The sequence below is a fragment of the Maniola hyperantus genome, chromosome 17 (genome assembly GCF_902806685.2).
Source record: "Maniola hyperantus chromosome 17, iAphHyp1.2, whole genome shotgun sequence".
Lineage (NCBI taxonomy): Eukaryota > Metazoa > Arthropoda > Insecta > Lepidoptera > Nymphalidae > Maniola > Maniola hyperantus.
Genome location: NC_048552.1, coordinates 48,189 through 67,214, shown reverse-complemented (window position 1 = coordinate 67,214; position 19,026 = coordinate 48,189). Strand labels below are relative to the sequence as shown.

The window sequence follows — 19,026 nt, the reverse complement described above, 5'->3', positions numbered from 1 at the left end:
TTCGTTTGAACGAGCGACGCTACGGGAGGGAGTTGACCCTCCATCTGGCAATCGCGATAATGTGAGTATATATCGAGCGTTGAGCTGTGATTTGAGTACTTGTGCTTATACTGCTAGCTACGAGTATAGCTCGCTACAATCTCTCGACATATTTACTCCATATTTATTTTGTGTACACTACCATAGCCGGGCAGGGTCCCAGATGTGCGGGAAAACACATATGGCGAGTGGCGACTCGTTCAGGCTTTCCTAAGCAGAAGTCCGTGTACTTTTTTAAATCGAGATTTTCCGCAATGTCTGTCCGTGTCTTAATCGCCGAGGGTCGGGTTCCTGGAGCCCTTTGTGGAAGAGTGTATATAGGTGCAGCGCGCGCTAACCGAGTGGGCCAACCTGAAGTTGCAACATGGTTCCGGTCGGCCCGCTGGTTTGACGCGCACTACGGGTGCCAGGAGACGCCTCTCCTAGCGGTGCTCACCGCGCGGCCGCCGAGGCGCAGCACGCGGCAGCGCAGCATGCCCGTGTCGCCCACGCGCGCCAGCACGGCCGTCTGCTGCTGCGCCGCGAACGCGGGCCCCAGAGGACCTGCAATAGACCACAACCGACACTGTTAACAAAGAACACCTGAATCTGCTAAAGCAGAGAAAAATAAATGCTTCCCGAGATAAATCTCGGGAAACTTCTGGAATTTTTTATTGTTATATAATTATTATCTAGGTTATCGTCGTATGCAACCTACTTAACTGTACCTTTATGTTACAAACACTCAAGTCTCAAACTAAAGTACCAACGTTATTAGTTACTATTACATAAATATTTGTAAACACGAGGTTATGTCTCCTGACATAAATCTGTCTCGTTTGAACTGTAAAAAATATAAGCAAAGTCAAAGTCCGCTCTACAGCTACTGTCAGCCGTCAGGTACGGAGGTACCCCGTCGTTCTACAGCTACCGTCAGCCGTCAGGTACGGAGGTACCCCGTCGTTCTACAGCTACCGTCAGCCGTCAGGTACGGAGGTACCCCGTCGTTCTACAGCTACCGTCAGCCGTCAGGTACGGAGGTACCCCGTCGTTCTACAGCTACCGTCAGCCGTCAGGTACGGAGGTACCCCGTCGTTCTACAGCTACCGTCAGCCGTCAGGTACGGAGGTACCCCGTCGTTCTACAGCTACCGTCAGCCGTCAGGTACGGAGGTACCCCGTCGTTCTACAGCTACCGTCAGCCGTCAGGTACGGAGGTACCCCGTCGTTCTACAGCTACCGTCAGCCGTCAGGTACGGAGGTACCCCGTCGTTCTACAGCTACCGTCAGCCGTCAGGTACGGAGGTACCCCGTCGTTCTACAGCTACCGTCAGCCGTCAGGTACGGAGGTACCCCGTCGTTCTACAGCTACCGTCAGCCGTCAGGTACGGAGGTACCCCGTCGTTCTACAGCTACCGTCAGCCGTCAGGTACGGAGGTACCCCGTCGTTCTACAGCTACCGTCAGCCGTCAGGTACGGAGGTACCCCGTCGTTCTACAGCTACCGTCAGCCGTCAGGTACGGAGGTACCCCGTCGTTCTACAGCTACCGTCAGCCGTCAGGTACGGAGGTACCCCGTCGTTCTACAGCTACCGTCAGCCGTCAGGTACGGAGGTACCCCGTCGTTCTACAGCTACCGTCAGCCGTCAGGTACGGAGGTACCCCGTCGTTCTACAGCTACCGTCAGCCGTCAGGTACGGAGGTACCCCGTCGTTCTACAGCTACCGTCAGCCGTCAGGTACGGAGGTACCCCGTCGTTCTACAGCTACCGTCAGCCGTCAGGTACGGAGGTACCCCGTCGTTCTACAGCTACCGTCAGCCGTCAGGTACGGAGGTACCCCGTCGTTCTACAGCTACCGTCAGCCGTCAGGTACGGAGGTACCCCGTCGTTCTACAGCTACCGTCAGCCGTCAGGTACGGAGGTACCCCGTCGTTCTACAGCTACCGTCAGCCGTCAGGTACGGAGGTACCCCGTCGTTCTACAGCTACCGTCAGCCGTCAGGTACGGAGGTACCCCGTCGTTCTACAGCTACCGTCAGCCGTCAGGTACGGAGGTACCCCGTCGTTCTACAGCTACCGTCAGCCGTCAGGTACGGAGGTACCCCGTCGTTCTACAGCTACCGTCAGCCGTCAGGTACGGAGGTACCCCGTCGTTCTACAGCTACCGTCAGCCGTCAGGTACGGAGGTACCCCGTCGTTCTTCAAGTGAACGGCTAACGGCTGATGTAGAGACTCCACTAAATACTTCTCCATTTCCCAACCGGAGTTTAACTTTAGATCTCGAGTTCTGTAAATTATATTGAAGTAGAATTGAAAGGATTCCAAAGATAACAATATAACGCGATCATTAATATTTATTCAAATAATTTAAGTAAAAAATTAAAGTTCATTTATCTACACCCGCATGCTTTAAATCCATAAGTACTAATATTATAAATGCGAAAATCTGTCTGTCTGTCTGTCTGTCTGTCTGTCTGCTAGCTTTTCACGGCTCAACCGTTCAACTGATTTTGACGAAATTTGGTACAGAGATAGCTTGCATCCCGGGGAAGGACATAGGCTACTTTATCCCGGAAAATTAAAGAGTTCCCACGGGATATTCAAAAACCTAAATCCACGCGGGCGAAGTCTCGGGCATCATCTAGTCCTCTATAAAAGATTCTGAAACAGTTAGCCTTGAAATCGTCCAAGCAGTTAGCTTATTGACTATATTAAAACACCCAATGTTCTAATAACCATTATATCATCCAAACGGGTGTTATAATGTTGTAATGAATTTCATTATAACACTTTTTTTTAAATCCCTTCTGCGCAAAGGATTTACTGAACAGACAGCCACATTCGTCGGGGTGTCAGTCAGTCACCAGTCAGTTAGGTTAGTCATTCAGTCCGGTCAGTCAGTCAGTTTGGTTATTCACTTAGTCAGTCAGTCAGTTTGGTTAGGTTAGGGCAGTCAGTCAGTTTGGTTATTGAGTTAGTCAGTCTGGTCAGTCAGTCTGGTCAGTCAGTCTGGTCAGTCAGTCTAGTCAGTCAGTCAGTCAGATTTTCGTTTTATTATATCCTAATACTATGGGCGTTTGTGCACTCATCCGTGATTTTACGGAACGGTGAAAAAAATATGAATCGAATATGTACGTATTTTGTATGATGGCCACTTCGGAGAATTACGGAATTGCAACTGTTGATAATGAGTATTGAAACACTCGTGTGATAAACCCACATTACTCCTTATTATACAACAGTTGCACAAATAAACAAAGTAACGAAAGTTAATATGAAGGAAGACGAGGATGACGCGCCGCGGCCTCCATCACGCACATTATTACTTAAGTTCATTCAAAATTATATTGTGGTATTCATTTACAAATTCGAGGAACTATTCTCCTCATGTTCTCCAACTAAGCTTAGGCTTTAGCAAGGACTACAAAACAACACTATATTGCTGCTTTTGTTTGTACATACCTATATATTCTTTTATTTTTGCAGTGATCAGCGCCATCTCACGGCTTGTAGCATTTCTCTTTTACTGTCTAGTATATACCTACATACTTATGTGTGACGTGTGTAATAAATAAAATTCCGAATGTATTTTCTTTTTCATTCCAAGTAGCTAGGTAGCTAGCTAGGTACATATAGGTGGGTATACCTACTAGGTAGGTTACCCAACGTCACCCGCGCTCGCCCGCACCGGGCTAGCGCGGGTGTGCGGGTGTGCGGGTGTGCGGCTGTGCGGCTGTGCGGGTGTGCGGGGCGACGCCACCGCGATTGCTATCTCGACTTGTCGCGTACTTACTATAACTTTATCATCGGTGATAAAACAGATAAATACTCTAATCTGTATTGTGGTGCTCTCTAGCGATGGCGCGGGGGCGGAGGGGCGGAGGGGCGGGGGCGGGGGCGCGGGGGCGGCGGGAACGACCGGCCTCGCATTATTAACATTTCAACACTTCATCGCGCGCTATATATATATACACCTGACACACAAACTTACTAGCGCCCCCTCCCCACCCGCTCCCATCCCCTCCACCATCGGAGGATATCCTGAAAATCGTACATTCATTACTCACTACGTAGTAGGTAGGTACCTACTTAGTATTTACATGAGCGCACGCGCTTCGCTTGCAGCAATGCCACTCGCACCAACGTTCACAGAATCGTGGAACAAATAGTTACACTAACTAAGATGACAGTAGACTTTCCTTCCTTTCCTTGTCTACAGATTTGAGATAGAATTTATAAACGCGACAATAAATATACCTACCTAATGAAAATCTACTCTTAAATTTTTCTCTCAGAAATACTTGAACAGATTCATAAATATTTTAGCGTTTAAACTACCGTGAGTGACCCCGTAGAAAAGGACCCCGTATGGGTTCGAAACTAGTCGGGCTAACGTCGACTACACAGTACACACGTGAGTAAAGCCGGGACAGATAGTATTTAGATTCATAAATATTTGCGAAGCAAGTGAAAGTTGTTAAACGCTTAAACATTGTTTAGTGAAATTGTTAAACGCTTTGTCGAAATCGGGTAATTGTACCAACTGCAACATCATCACACTACGTAGGTATGTAGCTAGCTACTTGTTGCTACAGTACAAGCAGTGGCAACTGGCAGCACTCTACATTGTATACAACTTCGCTGGGTCTACAGTTCCCGGTTCCGTTTCACAACACGACATGGCATCTGATGAACGTTCCGACAAGTTTCATATTGTTCGTTCACAAAAACCCTCGCACCTCTCCCCAGTGCCAGCACCGCACTAGTCAGACATCGAAGTGGGGACACGTACGATGTATCAAATGTCGCCCCATTGTCCCCGCACGTGCAGCCGGTGGACCACCGAGTAGCAATGTGCCGATATCGTCTATGTCCAACGGTGGATGCATAGTTACTGACTATTGATGATAATCATTAGCTAGTCGACTACGCCGGAGCTACCTATACGGTCCACGAAATGTGTGCGCTCTCTATTCCACAATTCGACACTGGAGAGATAAAGCGCAGGACCAACGTTTAGCGTCTCCAGGCAAGGATCGTGCACCCCAATTTCCCAACTCCGGCCCAACTTAGTTGGCAGAAAACCCCAACAATTTTTGGCTCGATCCGCAATTGAAATCCGGGACCTTTTCATCCAAAGTCGAATAAGCTAGCTGCTCTCAGTCGACCGAGTATGTTGGGTGCCTACAGAGCTGGTCTCTACACGCCGCCGAGTCGGCCCCCCAGGTGCATGTGTGACGTACTCGAAGCCGCTACGTTGTCACCGTGCACTGCACGTGCACGGTGCGTTGCAGCACGCCGCCGCGGGTGGCCGCACCGCCCCTCGTCTGTCGGCACGACACGCGTCACTCGTCGCTGCAGTAACGCTGCTCTACTTGTATAACAACCCTTATTATTTGACCGATAGAACTTAGGTAAAAAATAAAAATAAAATAAAAATCTTTTTTATTCGAATAAACTTTTACAAGTACTTACGAATAGTCGGATGCATCTACCACTGGTTCGGAATGGAATGCGGAAATTTTTTTGTGAAATATGCGCGCGCTAGCTATACAGACGGTAGGTATTAAAGATGGGCGTTATTGGCTATTTCTGGCCACGGTTATTAAACCGCTATTTAGTTACAATAGCGCTATTGATAACAGTTGCCTAGTATCGGTATCAAAGCTGTGTTTCAACTAATTTAATATGCGCACCGTTTTTGTTTGTAGTAAGTAGTAACTTAGTTAGCTGCCGTATCGAATCCGTCTGTAGGTATGGCTAAAGTTTCAAGTCGTGTAAGTGCATTAGAATAATATTGACGATTTCCCTTCATGCTTTTCTAGGCTTAGGACTAGCACAATTTTCAAAAACGTTTAATCAAAGTTTTGTACAACACTAATTATATCACTTAAGTACCTAAAACTATTAAAACTTTATTTTTTATCTTAACACCTTTTTACAATTTTATACACCTACTAAGTTATTTACAAATTATAGTCAATCGTCAATATCACCCACACTACAGGCAAAAGCTACCTAAATAAAACAAAGACAAAGACTCAAGACAAAACTTTAGTATTTACTGAATACAAACACCGCTCAAACTATCTAATTAGGTATTAAAACTTTCATCAAAAGTCAAAACAAACAAACGCGCCGTAACACCACCTGATCTGCGCGCGCATATTTCACTAAAATAAAACCAATTTTACTTTCATGAAAATCGTGAAGTAATCACAACCTTAAGTTCATATCAGCAAAGTTTAATTATCATGATCATTGAGGTCAAACTATATTGGACGCTTGCACGGATAGTTTGCCACAGTCAAGTTAATCAACAACATTTCACAAAGATTGATAAACGAAAAACGACCTTATTTTTATTAGTCTAAGGCTTAACTGTAATAAGCTTGATAGATCAAACCTTAATGGACAAGTACTTGAACAGTTAACCAAACAAATTAGCGCCTTAGTGTAATAGACATAAGGTCGTTTTTGGTTTATCAATTTTCGTGAAATGTTCTTAGTTAAGTTACTAAGCCGGTAGCCATTAGCCAATAGCCATTAGCCAATAACCGCTCCTTCTCAGCTTTCAGTGAAAGAAAGAAAGAGAAGGCATAATTATTGCGTTTCTAGTTACCAAAAAACCAAACAATGCATTGTCAGTTGCCAGTTGGCAGCGTTGCGTTGTCAGGTGGTTCGTCATAGATGATATCTGTTAACCGTTGCTAGCTACGACAATAACGCTATGGTACGCTAAAGGCATGGCAGCGGTTTTCAGTTAAGTTAAGCTATAGCGGACACATGTCTAGTAGGTATTGATACGGCAGCTAGCTTAGTTACTACAACGGAAACCGTTGCGCGTTGCGCGTATTAAAGTTGAAACACAACTCTGATACCGATATTCGGCAACGGTTATCAATATCGGTATTGAAACTAAATAACTGTTGGATAACCGTAGCCAGAAATAGCCAATAACGCCCATCTCTAGTCTACACTGTCTCTCTTTACTTACAACAAAACCGAATGCCAAAAAAGGGGAGGTGCTTAATTCAACGCATATTACTTTTTTAAACATTTTTGTAGCTATTTCGATTTGATTAGTAATTTACCTATGTGAGTTTATAATCCCCTTAAGAGCACCAGCACCACAGCAAATCGACGTGACGTCAATAACACCCCCTTCAGAGCTCAACACATAATTCGCCGTACATTTTGTTACGTATTTTCATGCAAATTGCGCAGGGTGCAGGATAATGGGAATCTCAAATGAGCCCCGGGTGACTACCCGTGGACCCACAACACGCTTCGGGGTCATTTTTCAAACGTGTAATTTCAGCTCACAATGATTGCTTGAACTATATTGTTTAAGGAAGCAGCTACAATATAATTCAAAGTAACAATCTAGTGCTGCTACTCCTAAGCCCCGTTCACATCGATTAGTTTACTCCGGCAAGTTCACTTCAGTCGGACTGGAACGGATGACGTCAGCGTCACCTACATCCAGCTAAATTCCTTAAGTACTAGATTCAGTAAGTTCACTTTTGTGGAATTCAAAACGTTGCGCAGTTGTCAGATCGGAGCGAGCCGAGTGCCGACGCTGGAGTTGAACAACTCAGTACGACATTACTTACTTCTTGGATTATGTGAACCCGCTATATGTACTGTATATACGAATGAAGCTAAGTGGAGTGTAAGGATGCCATCATCTTTAGATTGTGTTGGCGACGCGACCGCACTGGCCACGGCACCCACTTCCTCTATCAAAACGCGGGGGCTTCATTGGGCAACGCTTTCATTTTATTTCATTGATAAAACTAAATTTTGTTCCACGGTTAGATTTATAACAGCCATTGGGAGAGCCATGTTCCCCGCCCGATGCGGCCCACACTCGTGCGCACTTCGCACACCTCAACTTCACAAACATCGAGGGCTACAGCTGAATGATTTGGAGTTTTCCATTCATTGGGAGAGCCATGTTCCCCGCCCGATGCGGCCCGCACTCGTGCGCACTTCGCACACCTCAACTTCACAAACATCGAGGGCTACAGCTGAATGATTTGGAGTTTTCCATTCATTGGGAGAGCCATGTTCCCCGCCCGATGCGGCCCGCACTCGTGCGCACTTCGCACACCTCAACTTCACAAACATCGAGGGCTACAGCTGAATGATTTGGAGTTTTCCATTCATTGGGAGAGCCATGTTCCCCGCCCGATGCGGCCCGCACTCGTGCGCACTTCGCACACCTCAACTTCACAAACATCGAGGGCTACAGCTGAATGATTTGGAGTTTTCCATTCATTGGGAGAGCCATGTTCCCCGCCCGATGCGGCCCGCACTCGTGCGCACTTCGCACACCTCAACTTCACAAACATCGAGGGCTACAGCTGAATGATTTGGAGTTTTCCATTCATTGGGAGAGCCATGTTCCCCGCCCGATGCGGCCCGCACTCGTGCGCACTTCGCACACCTCAACTTCACAAACATCGAGGGCTACAGCTGAATGATTTGGAGTTTTCCATTCATTGGGAGAGCCATGTTCCCCGCCCGATGCGGCCCGCACTCGTGCGCACTTCGCACACCTCAACTTCACAAACATCGAGGGCTACAGCTGAATGATTTGGAGTTTTCCATTCATTGGGAGAGCCATGTTCCCCGCCCGATGCGGCCCGCACTCGTGCGCACTTCGCACACCTCAACTTCACAAACATCGAGGGCTACAGCTGAATGATTTGGAGTTTTCCATTCATTGGGAGAGCCATGTTCCCCGCCCGATGCGGCCCGCACTCGTGCGCACTTCGCACACCTCAACTTCACAAACATCGAGGGCTACAGCTGAATGATTTGGAGTTTTCCATTCATTGGGAGAGCCATGTTCCCCGCCCGATGCGGCCCGCACTCGTGCGCACTTCGCACACCTCAACTTCACAAACATCGAGGGCTACAGCTGAATGATTTGGAGTTTTCCATTCATTGGGAGAGCCATGTTCCCCGCCCGATGCGGCCCGCACTCGTGCGCACTTCGCACACCTCAACTTCACAAACATCGAGGGCTACAGCTGAATGATTTGGAGTTTTCCATTCATTGGGAGAGCCATGTTCCCCGCCCGATGCGGCCCGCACTCGTGCGCACTTCGCACACCTCAACTTCACAAACATCGAGGGCTACAGCTGAATGATTTGGAGTTTTCCATTCATTGGGAGAGCCATGTTCCCCGCCCGATGCGGCCCGCACTCGTGCGCACTTCGCACACCTCAACTTCACAAACATCGAGGGCTACAGCTGAATGATTTGGAGTTTTCCATTCATTGGGAGAGCCATGTTCCCCGCCCGATGCGGCCCGCACTCGTGCGCACTTCGCACACCTCAACTTCACAAACATCGAGGGCTACAGCTGAATGATTTGGAGTTTTCCATTCATTGGGAGAGCCATGTTCCCCGCCCGATGCGGCCCGCACTCGTGCGCACTTCGCACACCTCAACTTCACAAACATCGAGGGCTACAGCTGAATGATTTGGAGTTTTCCATTCATTGGGAGAGCCATGTTCCCCGCCCGATGCGGCCCGCACTCGTGCGCACTTCGCACACCTCAACTTCACAAACATCGAGGGCTACAGCTGAATGATTTGGAGTTTTCCATTCATTGGGAGAGCCATGTTCCCCGCCCGATGCGGCCCGCACTCGTGCGCACTTCGCACACCTCAACTTCACAAACATCGAGGGCTACAGCTGAATGATTTGGAGTTTTCCATTCATTGGGAGAGCCATGTTCCCCGCCCGATGCGGCCCGCACTCGTGCGCACTTCGCACACCTCAACTTCACAAACATCGAGGGCTACAGCTGAATGATTTGGAGTTTTCCATTCATTCTGGACACCTCCTACCGATTTTCTAGTGACAAAATCGGCTTTAGTTCGTAGAGTCCGTTAGACATTGGGGTCCCTACCTGAGGTGCTGGAATGGCGACCTCGCAGTTGGCACCGCAAAGCGCAATGTTGTCAGAACAGCCAGTACTACGTCGCGCGTCGATGAGACACGACATCAAGTGGGTCGTGGAGCCGCTCTATAGACAATTAGACACGCAACGCCGCGCCGCAAAACCTCGAACAAACCTACGTCAAATAGTGGATGTCTATTGTTTGACGTTGAGTTGACGATTGACGACTATGGCGCAAATACTTTGCTAGGGGCGCGTCGGCTGCAGGTGTACGAATTGGATTTCGGATCTCGTTTTCGAGATCTATAGGTTGCGTAAAGTTGCGGGTAGTTGAGTGGGGTCAGTGACCGTGATGCGGCGTCACGACGCGGCGGCGTGGTGGCTCGCGAGCCGCACGCCGCCGCCGCGCCGCGTCGAAACCAAAACAAACAGTGTTACAATGAGCCCCGATGGTCCATTGTTGCTCCAAGGGAAGATGAAAGGGCTCGATTAAGCATGTTTACTCTAGTGCGGCGGCGCGGCGCACGCACACTGCGCCCGCGCACGCACACTGCGCGCCGCGCCCTACTAGACGTTATTTGTTCTGAGCTGTGACACTGCACGCACCGATTGTAATATGTCATTGGGTGGACGTAAATGAAAGGAGCAATTTGCAAATACATTAACGATTCTACTTTATTTTTCTACAAATAGCGAGCAGACGGATTACCGCAATTTAAGCGACGTCTGATCCACCGCGGCTAGCGCCATCACCGCTTCGGTGACTGACTTCACTCGCGAGGAACTCGGCACAGAGGAAACAATAGAGACAGCGCGATGAGGAATGGACACGAGTACAAAGATCCTTAATCCATGAACGATGAAGGACGTCCCGTTTGATCAGCGCTGCGCAAACAAACAAACAAACAAACGCGCGCGCTAATAGCGCCGTCAACATCGACGCAGGCGAGTTAATCGACCATGTTTGTTTTCGCGCGCTCTCACCACTCTGCACTCTGCAAGCTAGGTCCCCTACAACTTGCTCGCCGTCTGCGATCAAACCGACATAAATAAATCTGCTCGTTTTACATAAAGCTTCACCGCGGGCCCCACACTGACGATTCTCCACATTCTCACAGTAAAAGTTACATTTTGGTGATCTACTGAAATCGTACGATAGTTGAATGTTAGGTATCATTTCAAAACCCCTAAAGTATCAGCTGATAAGTTTGATTTATTAGGAGGTAGATAACTTATCGCTTCTTTAGTTGTTTAAATAATTAATAAATCACTAATCTTAGAATCCAGTCCAGACAAGTACAAAGTTAAACTGTTGGAGTGCAAAATGTCACTCTCTATACGATGCACACATAATATAGACAATTCGATCCATCCTCTCATCCTCTCACTGCCGCCCGACGCGGACGCCCACAGAACACGCTTGACGCTATCTTGTGGAGCCGTCGCGTCGTCGAAACTTGCAGCTGTCACTTCGTAGTACAACATCCAACTACTTCCGTGTTCGTGACGAGCGTCAGCAGCTCCATCCTCCTGCCCTCTTCCTCAGGTGCGTGCGGCGGATGGAACGACGCCAACTATTATACGACTGTTGAACTGCTACAAAAACAATTCGCGATTGTTACTAACTAAACATATTTACGAAACATTTTGTATCGTGTTTTCCGGTGGGCAGAATACTATCGCAGGGTAGACTCGCCCCTCGGTCGCCACATAAGAGATCCCGTGTTTCGGGAACTGAGTCGTAGATTGTCTTATTTTAGAATTCAGAATAAGAAACGCAGTTGAATGAGTATTTATTGCCGACAATATCGTTAAATTGGCGTTAACACTTTATCGAAGGAAGTTTTGGGTGAGCTCATCAATTGGTACTTTAAGGGTTAATGGATCGATCGACACCATTCCAGGTAACAGACTGCGACAGACAGATGGCAACAACAGACAAGTGGCAACAACAGACAGATGGCAACAACATCGTACCCAGAACGCGAGGAAGAGACCAGCTGTCACTAACAACTAAGTCCAATAGAGTACTCCTACAAGAAACAGAATGTATTGTGAGGAGTGAAGAGCAGCATAGCTCTATAAAGAATATGTTTAGTTTATTTATTTATTATTATTTTATAATGCCTTTACACTCAACTCGCATCGCACCGCTCGCTGCGCTCGTGTTCTGCAGTAGTGTGTGGAGTTGCCGCTCGCGGCGGACGGCAGTTTATTTTTACGCGCAGTTGTTTTGTTCCAAATCATTAGTGCATTCGGCAGTCGGTTTGTTTGCTCTCGAGTCGAGTAATACACTAATGATGTTTTTCCTTCCCGCAATATGTAGTTTGTACTGCGTGTACAATATGTAGCGTGTACTGCGTGTACAATATGCAGCGTGTACTCTACTCGATCGAATCGCTGATACTGATTTATAAATACACGGTACATTGTATGCGCAGTATAGTAAATCTATATTATGGGTGAAAGTCAAAAACTATCACACTTTTAGAGGCTCTAACTCGACCATTAAACGACAGAGATAGAATATAAACGTCTTCAAACTAATTGACGGACTTAACGTGAGACGCAAAGTTAACGTGAGACGCAAAGTTAACGTGAGACGCAAAGTTAACGTGAGACGCAAAGTTAACGTGAGACGCAAAGTTAACGTTAGGCGCACGCGCGTCGAGGCTCCGAACTTCATTCATTTGTATGGCTATGTAAGATTTCATGAAAAAATAAAGGTCTATTGTTTGTTGTTCATTACAAAAATGGAAAGCCCTCACATCAGTTTTGGCGATGAGGGTTGAGATGAGGGTTGAGATGAGGGTTGAGATGAGGGTTGAGATGTGGGTTGAGGCAATGGATTTGGGATAAAAAAATTAAAAGCATTCCCGGCACGATTGATTGGCAAATGGCAAGTGGGCCGGCATTCCTTGCGGTGACTCAGCGCCGCCGCCGCCCAGCGCCGCCCAGCGCCGCCCAGCGCCAGCGTGACAAACGAACATACGAGAATGCCTCCACCGAACATGATTCGGCACTGAAGTGAGAGCTGGAATTCGAAGAGAGGAAACAAATGTATTTGGATCGCGAGTGGTGGCGGCGACTTCCTCCGCGCTGAGTCAGCGCGAGCTTCGTCCAGATGTCGTCACGTGATCTCATCAAAGGGAAGCTGCAGCATCCACCGAAACGAGCGCTCGTCTTGTTGCCAAATAGAATCAATATTTAATTTAGTTTGAGTGCGGACGGATTTGTTGTTCCGACTTTTGTGATGTTGCGTTGCGAGCACACACAACGGCGAGCAGTGAACACTATCTTCATTTTTAGGGTTCCGTACCTCAAAAGGAAGAACGGAACCCTTATAGGATCACTTTGTTGTCTGTCTGTCTGTCGGTCTGTCAAGAGTATCAGACGAGCTTTTCAGAAAACACATAGCATCATGTCGCGTCGTCCGTCCGTTGCAAAGTTCTGGCTTGTATTATATGTATAGATGGCTAGCCAGTAGCTGTACAGTTGAGATGAATATCGAGCCATCAGCGACCGTGCCGTCATCGGCAACTGGCACGAACGTGTGCGGACGAAGTGAGATGAACATCGAGCCATCAGCGATCGTGCCGTCATCGGCAACTGGCACGAACGTGTGCGGACGAAGTGAGATGAACATCGAGCCATCAGCGATCGTGCCGTCATCGGCAACTGGCACGAACGTGTGCGGACGAAGTGAGATGAACATCGAGCCATCAGCGATCGTGCCGTCATCGGCAACTGGCACGAACGTGTGCGGACGAAGTGAGATGAACATCGAGCCATCAGCGATCGTGCCGTCATCGGCAACTGGCACGAACGTGTGCGGACGAAGTGAGATGAACATCGAGCCATCAGCGACCGTGCCGTCATCGGCAACTGGCACGAACGTGTGCGGACGAAGTGAGATGAACATCGAGCCATCAGCGACCGTGCCGTCATCGGCAACTGGCACGAACGTGTGCGGACGAAGTGAGATGAACATCGAGCCATCAGCGATCGTGCCGTCATCGGCAACTGGCACGAACGTGTGCGGACGAAGTGAGATGAACATCGAGCCATCAGCGATCGTGCCGTCATCGGCAACTGGCACGAACGTGTGCGGACGAAGTGAGATGAACATCGAGCCATCAGCGACCGTGCCGTCATCGGCAACTGGCACGAACGTGTGCGGACGAAGTGAGATGAACATCGAGCCATCAGCGATCGTGCCGTCATCGGCAACTGGCACGAACGTGTGCGGACGAAGTGAGATGAACATCGAGCCATCAGCGATCGTGCCGTCATCGGCAACTGGCACGAACGTGTGCGGACGAAGTGAGATGAACATCGAGCCATCAGCGATCGTGCCGTCATCGGCAACTGGCACGAACGTGTGCGGACGAAGTGAGATGAACATCGAGCCATCAGCGACCGTGCCGTCATCGGCAACTGGCACGAACGTGTGCGGACGAAGTGAGATGAACATCGAGCCATCAGCGATCGTGCCGTCATCGGCAACTGGCACGAACGTGTGCGGACGAAGTGAGATGAACATCGAGCCATCAGCGATCGTGCCGTCATCGGCAACTGGCACGAACGTGTGCGGACGAAGTGAGATGAACATCGAGCCATCAGCGATCGTGCCGTCATCGGCAACTGGCACGAACGTGTGCGGACGAAGTGAGATGAACATCGAGCCATCAGCGACCGTGCCGTCATCGGCAACTGGCACGAACGTGTGCGGACGAAGTGAGATGAACATCGAGCCATCAGCGATCGTGCCGTCATCGGCAACTGGCACGAACGTGTGCGGACGAAGTGAGATGAACATCGAGCCATCAGCGATCGTGCCGTCATCGGCAACTGGCACGAACGTGTGCGGACGAAGTGAGATGAACATCGAGCCATCAGCGATCGTGCCGTCATCGGCAACTGGCACGAACGTGTGCGGACGAAGTGAGATGAACATCGAGCCATCAGCGACCGTGCCGTCATCGGCAACTGGCACGAACGTGTGCGGACGAAGTGAGATGAACATCGAGCCATCAGCGATCGTGCCGTCATCGGCAACTGGCACGAACGTGTGCGGACGAAGTGAGATGAACATCGAGCCATCAGCGATCGTGCCGTCATCGGCAACTGGCACGAACGTGTGCGGACGAAGTGAGATGAACATCGAGCCATCAGCGATCGTGCCGTCATCGGCAACTGGCACGAACGTGTGCGGACGAAGTGAGATGAACATCGAGCCATCAGCGATCGTGCCGTCATCGGCAACTGGCACGAACGTGTGCGGACGAAGTGAGATGAACATCGAGCCATCAGCGACCGTGCCGTCATCGGCAACTGGCACGAACGTGTGCGGACGAAGTGAGATGAACATCGAGCCATCAGCGATCGTGCCGTCATCGGCAACTGGCACGAACGTGTGCGGACGAAGTGAGATGAACATCGAGCCATCAGCGATCGTGCCGTCATCGGCAACTGGCACGAACGTGTGCGGACGAAGTGAGATGAACATCGAGCCATCAGCGACCGTGCCGTCATCGGCAACTGGCACGAACGTGTGCGGACGAAGTGAGATGAACATCGAGCCATCAGCGACCGTGCCGTCATCGGCAACTGGCACGAACGTGTGCGGACGAAGTGAGATGAACATCGAGCCATCAGCGACCGTGCCGTCATCGGCAACTGGCACGAACGTGTGCGGACGAAGTGAGATGAACATCGAGCCATCAGCGACCGTGCCGTCATCGGCAACTGGCACGAACGTGTGCGGCGAAGAGCTCTACATGTTCGCTGCGAGTGATTGTCGCTAGTACTGTATTCGTCTTCGCAGGAATACTTATATTCTTCATCTTCTTTACTCTTGGACGATCTAACCTAAGGACGCGCCTCGCATGATTATTCCCCTCTGTCAATAGTAATGGATTTTTAATCCACTGCGTTTATAAACACTGTTTGCGGAATCGATTTTGTCATTGTCAGAATCGTTTTCGATGTGTGACGACGTCTTACACGCTGGGTGAAAAATGCCTGTTTGTGCCGTTAGTGAGTGCAAGAACAAATCAAACACATCAAATTTACAAAAAGATGGAATTTCATTTCATAAATAAGTATTTTTGGTGTAATAAACGCTTTCTATAAATTAAATTACATAAATTATTATAATAAAATAACAATCGAGAACTTTACCGATTCAGTAATTGAGTACGTAATAATTCGGTAGAAACGAGTCACACTTCTCACGAGACTATATTTTGTTTTTTCTAAACAATTGCAACTCTCGTTATATACAAATTAGGTTAAAATTTGAATACGCGTGAACAGCATGAAATTACGTAGTAGTAAAAATAACACTAGTCTCGTGGGAAGTGCGGTATACTAAAGACGGAGAGCCAGCGCCCAAAAAACTGTTTGAATTTACTAAGGCTAATTTTTTGCGCATACTGACCAGCTCTGTCCCCATATTCTGCTGACTAACCATTACAACTTTTATTTATATGCAATATACAAGTTATATAACAATTTTCAGCCTTAGTAAATTCATTTTATTACCTCGCAGGTACGACACCTTTGATAGCGCACCTGAGTCACTGTTCTCAGGTTCACTTGACTGACCGCAGTATGTTTGTGTACGCAACCATTCTAATGAACTATAAAAAAATTAGCCTTAGTAAATTCAAACAGTATTTTGGGCCCTGGCTCTCCGTCTATAGTATACCGCACTCCCCACGAGACTATTGTGTTATTTTTACCAAATTTTTCAGTATTAGATTTAATTGCATAGGACATAAGGTTCGATTTTTAAGAATCATGTGATAGTGATTGCGGTTCGATTATCGATATCGATGAAAACATTTTCTTTATTATTAACGACTAAATTACCGTCTTCAAGTCAAGTAAAGAATAGTTATTATTAATTACCACAATTTTTTCGCTACCTATACTTGTAATAAAACTGGTCGATTTCTGTGATTTCACGTACTTAATACATTTAAAAAAATATTAAAGCAACGCAATTTTAGTGATAGGCGAGAAACGGGGTAGGGTGTCTCTGAACTGGGTAATTTGTAGCTAAAAGGTGTACCTTTCTCAAGGATGAGGATTAGGTAATAATTTATCATAATCGTTTTATTTTTACAGATTTCGATATTTTTACAGAGAGAATCGCCAAGAATATACATAACATTAACCTAATGGTAAATAATGACGTGTTAAAAATAGAAGAGGCCACCGTGTGTGTTTACTAATTTATTTTCATAGTATCATATCTGTCTTATGGAATTTTGCTGTGGGGTAAAAGCGGCAGGTATTGAGAAAATTTTTGCATTGCTAATTTGTAAGGGCAATACGTGTAATATTTAATAACTTACATTTAATTTTTTTGGACAAAGAGTACACCATATTGGAATTACCATGTAAACCCAATGTGCAATAAATAAATGATTGATTGGAAAGAAAAAAACATTTTATTGATTGATATACCTACTAATTATGTTTGGTAGGTTTTTGCGCGGTCAGGTTTATTTTGTATTATATAATAATATAAGTCATTAATAAGCACATTTTCACTATCGAAATTTTAAATGAAAATTTCGTTATATAAAAAAATACAAAAGATTAAAAATGATATAAAATAAGTAAAAAAGTATGTGCATATTTTTTAAATAAATATTTTCTTATTTTTACGTTGCATTATTAGTTTTTGGGATAATTACCTATTAAGTGAGGTGAATGTATGCAAGAATACGCTACGCTGACCAAACACTGGTTTTAAGTAATTAAATACGAGTAATAAATTCTTACTTCTACTTTTGTTTCTGAAAAACTATCGATATATTTTAAAATATCGATACGGTAGCATCGCAAATCAATTTGACTGTCTTACACTCGTAATGTCTTTGTATGTTGATGTATATAACTTATTAGTGTGCGTAAAATGTAGTAGTGTTGAAGATTTAGATATGTGTGTGTTAATAATGACACAAAACTTTGTTGAGTGAGTGTGTCAAGTTGTCTATGTAGTGTTTCCTCGTCCCGCACCAAAAGTGACAGAAATTTTTATTCGTAATATTAGGCGCGTTACAAGTCCATAGGTTAGATCGTCCAAGTCTTTACTATATACTGTTCAATCCCTCCATTCCTCTTTATCTTATGTAAGGGTGGTAAATCGGGCGGAATAGAAATATACCCGGATACGGAATAATCTACCACCTTACAAAGATTAGAGGAAAAAAATAATTTACATTACTTGATCTATCTACCTAGTAAAGAATAGAAGCTAGCCGTGGACTCCCTTGTAATGCATATGAGGTGTTATAAATGAAATTTGCTAGATGTTAGGAAAAATTGTTTTTAATGTAACTTTTACCGGGGTCGCTTAATACAGAATGGTGGCTAATAATGCTTAGTTATTCTAGCTTAATGCCAAGACTTAATTTAGATACATTAGAATGACTTAGGTAGATAGTACATAAGATCTATGTTTTAAATTTAAGATGCCATTGGCATGGAATAGACAATGACACAGTAAAATTCATAAAATTGTTTCAAAATAAAAGCTCAGTAGTAAAGACAGGGTTCTTACTGTACACATACACTAAGAAGGTTCACTAAACTGTTCTGGATACAAACATTTGCTTACTTGTAGGTGCGAAGACTGCAAGGTAGCTGGACGGCATCGGCCAAGATCCAAAACTCAATTTATTTGATTCTTCACAACCGAAATGTTTCATTACAAAGATTTTCACCAAGTCTTATCCATAGAAATTAAGTTGCCAACGTGAATGTGCAAAAGAAATAAATACGAAACCGAAAACTAAAAACGGAAAACTAAACGGAAACTGAAGCTAAACGTAAAACGTAAACGTAAAAAAACGGAAAACGTAATCCTGTAACAAAGAAAAACAAGATTATAATTTGTGCTGTGTGAAAATTTCGACACGTGGAATTTTCCCGATCAAACACAACTCACCTATTGAACTCCTAGCCACCAATGGTTTTCAGAAGTCCACCCACAACCCATTATCCTCATTTATTTGGGAAGATAAAATAACTGGAACTGGAATGAAATCATAAAATTAGGATTTTCTCTAACC

General features: G+C 46.4%; 1 protein-coding gene across 5 annotated transcripts in view; it reads right to left on the bottom strand.

Annotated features, from left to right (window-relative positions):
* LOC138403479 (uncharacterized) overlaps positions 1 to 19,026 on the bottom strand; it is a 52,086-nt gene that overhangs the window by 14,989 nt on the left and 18,071 nt on the right. For 4 of the 5 annotated variants that reach the window (XM_069504093.1, XM_069504094.1, XM_069504095.1 and 1 more), the window contains one exon: positions 476 to 582. In XM_069504093.1, coding sequence (XP_069360194.1) covers positions 476 to 582 — 107 coding nt within the window. Of the gene's footprint in view, positions 1 to 390; positions 583 to 19,026 lie in introns of those variants that run through there. The other variant, XM_069504096.1, reaches the window with a different exon arrangement.